The following is a 5646-nucleotide window of genomic DNA, read 5'->3' on the forward strand; positions in this document are numbered from 1 at the left end:
AAGACAAGCTTGTGAGAACATGTAATTTAAATCTAATCAGTAGAAAAGCAGAAGTGTAAGCTAATCTATGGCAAAACAACAACTTTGCACGCTTTGTGCTTCTCGCCCAGTGCCCAGGCCTAATGGAATCAATGCCACAGGTGGTGGCTTTAAACAATGATTAAACTAATGGAGCTGCGTCCACAAAGTGGACTGGCTAAACCCCTCTATTTTTAACAATCACCTCAGTGCACCAGCCAACAGCGGAGGAGGGAACATGGGCTCAGCGAATGTTCTTGTTAGTCACAGCCAAAACTGCGTCCTCACCAATGCTTTGCATTATGTTGCTCCATGGAAAATTATGCCATTTTTGGACTTTGCTTTATACAATTACAATGGCCAACCTTTATTTATTTTTCAGAATATAGTTACGGCAAAGTTGCCTTTCATTTTAAGAGCCAAAATGAGACTTGAATGATGATTTTCAAACTACAATCACTTTTATTCATTCAATAAATAACAAACAGCATCTGATCAGCATGGGGCAAGTCATCGCATTTATACTCATACAATAAAAGGGTCATTTTGACCCATGCTCAAAAAAATAAAAATAAAATACAGTGACATGTCGATTGGCTAAACCAATAAACACAGTGTTGCAAAAGAAAGGTCCCTGCTGATGTAAGCACACCATGGACCATTCCATACAAAGAATATCTTTCTATGGTTTAAAACAGTGTGCACTTTTATAATTTAAGTGCCTCTGATAATAAAGGCAGTCATATCAGAGACTATATAAGGCAACAACATTACTGATGAAAACAGAAAGCATTAGTGTGGACATAGCCTTTTAATTCTTGATTTACGTTCTAGGCCTGCTGATAAAGAGCATTCTGCTATAAGCTGCTGGCTGTACATGAACGCTTGGCTAAATCCCACACTGCTCTGTTCCAGTTAATTAGCAGGGAGCAGATGTGGTACAGTAGATGAAGGCAGGTAAATGACATTGAACGCTAAATCATCAACACCTCACCCACGGACGATAAACCCTGTCACCCAGGAATGCTGCACACCGCTCTCCAAGGAAATCTCTCCCTTTTAAGAATTACATCAGATTTTTGAAGAACCAGCCTTCAATACACACATTTCAGAAAAAAACAAACCTCTAAGTAGAAACAGGTTCTGAGGGCTACCTTTTCATAAATCAATCCATAGAAATTCTGCTACTTGATGACTAAAATAAATTTCGATATACCTCGAAATCAAGTCTTTTGGGTTGATTTTGTCTTTCCATCTTACACATTACCCTTAGTTTTGGCAATCGAGGCACTAAGGGCCAGTTGCCTGCTTCACGGTGCCCTGGATTGGCCCAAAACATGGCGCAAGATCAACTAAGAGCCAATCATTGTGCATGCTTTTCCTTTGACCCAAAAGACAGTCAAATACAGAGACACAAAACACACAAAACATCACAAGGGGATTGTCTCATCTTGCTGTGCTACTACGGTCCATCTTTGGAAGGGTACAACCAGCCATCCAAACATCCACACATCGTCCTCAACAGCTAACTGTGCTGGGCTGCTGCTTGCAAACAAAGTCCGAAAAGAAATCAAATTCGTTCTGTCCCAGGAAAAGCTCCGGTAACTCCTGGACGCGATCCAATCCAAGTTCGAGAACCAACGACGTCAAGACCTCCTCGTCGATCAAGTCCATGTCCGTGCCGTTGAAACCCATATTCCCGCCAATGTGCTGGATCCCGGGCAGCTGGTTGTGCCCCATGCGGTACTGCGCGCCGTTGGGAAGGTGGTGTCCGTTCGCAGGGTTGAGCGGGTGTCCATGGTACTGGGTGTTGAGTTTTTGAAGGTGCATGCTAGCCATAAGCTGTTGAGAGGTAAGGTTCTGGTGGTACTGCTGCTGGGGTCCGCCCGGCTGTTGTTGCTGCTGCTGCTGCTGCTGTTGCTGCTGCTGCACTTGCGGGTGCATGTGATGGGCGTGCTGAGGCGGTCCTTGGTTGTTGTACATCATATTCCCGGACATCATCTGGTGGTGAGGGTGGTGGTGGTTCGCCATGGGGCCGTTCATACCGCCGGGTCCGACCATGGCTTGCCGCTGACGCATTGCCGCCTCCATGCCGTTCTGGGGGCCCCGGTAGTGCATCATCTGCCCGTTGGGGAGGTTGCGCATGCCGGGTTGGACGCTGTGCTGCGGGGGGCCGCTCATGCCCATTCGGAAGCCGTGGGACATCGGCATCATCATGTGGTCAGCCATGTCCTGCAAGGACAAAGAAAAGACCAGGTTAACAAATATCTAGATATGACGATCTTAGTCGAGTATTTGGAATTGTAGCTTTGCGTTAAAACTTAACGCATTCAAATATATTACAAATACACATAATATGGCATAATATTGACGTTTTTTTTTTTATTCTTATATCATATTGGTGTTGTTGTTCTTTTGGTGTTTAAGGGTGTTTGTTATTAATCCATAGTACATTAGGTGTTGAAACTAAATCATAATTTGATAGTTAATTAAAAAGTACCTAAATGTACTTTGGTAGTTTCAGAATGAGCTTGAGCTTTATCTGAAACAGTATAAATCCAAATGGGAACATGAAGAAAGCGATGTTATTTTGTGTTGGAAAATATATAACTCCAGTGTAGTCAAAATTGATTTTGACTATCAAGACCATTAACCCTCAATAAAATACACAAAATAATGGTAGTTTGTTAAAATGTGAACTAACTTTGGTCTTTTTTGTGTGTTTCTTTTAGTATCAATTGTTGCTCAAAGAGTGTCTAGTTTCGGTACTCGCTTTAGTATCGATTAGTCAAAGTCTTATGCTACAAGTCACATTGCACAACACAACAACAAGCATCGAGCCAAATTTCATCAAAACACCACCATTGTCTAAAGATTGTACCAAATAATCAAAGACAGGGGGCTTGTATCAGAGTCATAGGAGAGCCATCCCCCACTTGAGGAGAGATAGAAGAGTCCTTGTTGACCAGTGGCTCGGCTCTACACCATCCTCCACTGTTTATGGCATTACCTCACAGCTGACTCCAGGGCCCCGGGCTCCACTTCAGAGGCTGTGTCTACTTCAAAACCCCCGACAACCATGACATCAACAATACTAAGCAGAGCGCCGTTTTGGTCGATGTGGTATAAAGCCAAATCCTTTAGTGTCCAAATCAAGTTTGAGACTGGAGCACTTGCATTAATGGTGAACATAAATATATGACACCGGAGACACTGGGAAAAATTAAAGATACAAACTTTTAAACTTAAAATGAATAGTATTTATCTTGTTTTGTGTATTTTTTGCCTGAAATAAGATTGCCAATGAAAGCATGGGAGCACTTGACATTTTGCTCAACCAATAAAAAGACAAGCATTGTATAACTTGAAATTTGTTACTAAATGCTACTAAACCTTGAAATCAGAAAACAAAACGTGTTTGGTCTGTTCGAAAATCTTATTTGATTGATAATAATTCACTCAAAAGACGTAAAGGAGACATACTTTATTGTGATTCCAGTGACTTATAACTTAAGCTGATCATAACATTTGACTCACTGCAAATCGCAATATTGACACAAACAGGTCCATTAACTTCCTGTTCAAACAGATTTTCAAATAATTACAAAAACAAAGTACCATGATGTGGGCGGGGATGGATAAACCATTTCATTACAACTACGGGTAATGTTCAACAACATAAACTACTTTGGAAATGGAAAATCCCACATAAAGAACTAAAACTGCTCCACTTGAAAACAATCAAATAAATGCCGAAAACTGGCATCATAAAAACTTTATTGATCGATTACAACCATAACAACAAGCTATTATTTTAATCACAACAAAGTAAAAAGAAAAGAAAAAGGAGAATGGCCTGTTGCACCTCTCACTGAAACCAATCAAATACATTTGCATAAAAGAGGAAAAACTGGCATAATGAACAATGTACGACTTTCTCATTTGTTTAATTCACACACGCAACTATTTTAAGTACAATAAAGTAACATAAAAAAAAGACGTGCTGGAAAGAAAAAGAAACGTGCACCTCTCTAGAACCCGACCACTTAGAGAGCAGTTACATCATTAGTGCTTTGCAAAGGGCCCAAACGACACCAGACACGCTTGATCCTGTGGCAGCCTGCGGCACACGGACACCGAGCCGCGGCGATGCCCCTGCAGCCTGCACGCGGCACCGACCATCTCTTTGGCCCCCCCGGACACACCGCATCCCACGCGCTCCCGTTTCCACCGCGCACAATCACAACAACAGTAAAACGCCGCGATCGGCTTTTGCGCAGCGATCGCAGCCGTTAAACGCGCACTAAAACACTTTGCGCTCCAACGGACTGCGCATTTAACGGACCCGCTGCTCCCGTCACGGCCAATTATTGCCGTTTACCCCCCCCCCCCGTGCATGAAGCGCTTCGGGACTGAACTACGCGATCGTTTTTTTTATTCCAATGACCAAGTGAGAATTCCAAGTGTCAGACCCGCGGTTGGAGAGTCAGATGTGAGACGCACGGGAGAGACAAACGCGACAAAACACGTACCGTAAATGTGGATGGGAAAGCGGCGTCCGAAGTTGTGTCGTTGCCGGTGGCTCGGTGCGGCTGATGCTCCGTGTTCGTTAACGCATAGGCTCGAGGGAGACGGGAGTTTTTTAGATTCTGGGTCAAGTCGGAGATTGCGCGCACGTATAAAGCCGCGGACAGAGCCGGAGAGAGAGAGGGAGGGAGAGAAGGAGGGAGGGAGGGAGGAGCCAGCGTCCTCTCCCCGTCTCCTTTGTTGCGATTGGTCCTCCCCCTTTAATCACCGTGCAAAGAAACAACTGGCCGCGCGAGCGTACGTGCGTAACGGTAATGTGACCAGAGGGGCAGCACGGCACCGCCACCAGAGCAGAGGGTTACTTATGATGTCCAGAAGTTTGACCAGTCATTTGTTTTCACATTTCACGAAAGTACTGATCTTCCAGGAACAGTAGTAGTAGTGGTAGTAGTAGTAGTAGTAGTAGTAGTAGTGATAATAGGTTTAATTAACAATGCAACAAGATTTAGATTGCACTTTTTATTGGGTGTTATTTCAATGAAAGTCGATACAAAGTGAGAGAAAGACACAGCAAGTACTAATAAAACAAGAAAACTGACAAATAACGATGGAACAGGTCCAAATAGAGAAACATAGAAACATTTGAACTGTGCTTTGTCCTGAGAAGAACAGTATTTAAGATAAGATATTTACTCACTCACTGTTGTTACGGGTTATTGGTCGTGTGGAATTAAACTTTAAATAAACTTAAAAATGTGATTTGTAATTTATAAACTAGATTTATTTAGAGGGGATTTAGTGTCCTTCTAAATGTGTTTGTGAATGAATGTGAGAGTGAATGTCTGCGGTAAAAGAAGAAGAGGGAGAGGAAGAAGCAGCAGTCATATCAAGTATCGATGGGTGATACCAGTGATTTCTTATTCAATCCGATATCAAGTAATATTAAAGTATTACAATATTGATCCGATATCGCTCAACTTCCAAACTATAAAGAATTTGGCCATGATCATTGTTTACTTCACTCCTGCTTGAACTAGTACACAAAGTACATTTATTTGCAGAAAATATTAATATAAACTTGTATTTGTAGTATTGATAATT

The 5646-nt window shown here is 42.4% G+C and overlaps 1 protein-coding gene across 1 annotated transcript; it reads right to left on the reverse strand.

The window, feature by feature from the left end:
• Positions 1-457: 457 nt before the first annotated feature.
• Positions 458-4657, reverse strand: cited4a (Cbp/p300-interacting transactivator, with Glu/Asp-rich carboxy-terminal domain, 4a). The gene is made up of 2 exons (XM_072447373.1): positions 4551-4657; positions 458-2250 (listed from the first exon to the last, which is right to left on the reverse strand). Exon 2 carries the CDS (start codon positions 2245-2247, stop codon positions 1537-1539), a length of 711 nt encoding a protein of 236 aa, XP_072303474.1. The 5' UTR covers positions 2248-2250; positions 4551-4657; the 3' UTR covers positions 458-1536.
• Positions 4658-5646: the final 989 nt, after the last annotated feature.

The sequence above is a fragment of the Eucyclogobius newberryi genome, unplaced genomic scaffold, assembly GCF_026437365.1.
Source record: "Eucyclogobius newberryi isolate DKJ021-1_F unplaced genomic scaffold, fEucNew1.0.hap1 SCAF_16, whole genome shotgun sequence".
In the NCBI taxonomy this organism is placed as follows: domain Eukaryota; kingdom Metazoa; phylum Chordata; class Actinopteri; order Gobiiformes; family Gobiidae; genus Eucyclogobius; species Eucyclogobius newberryi.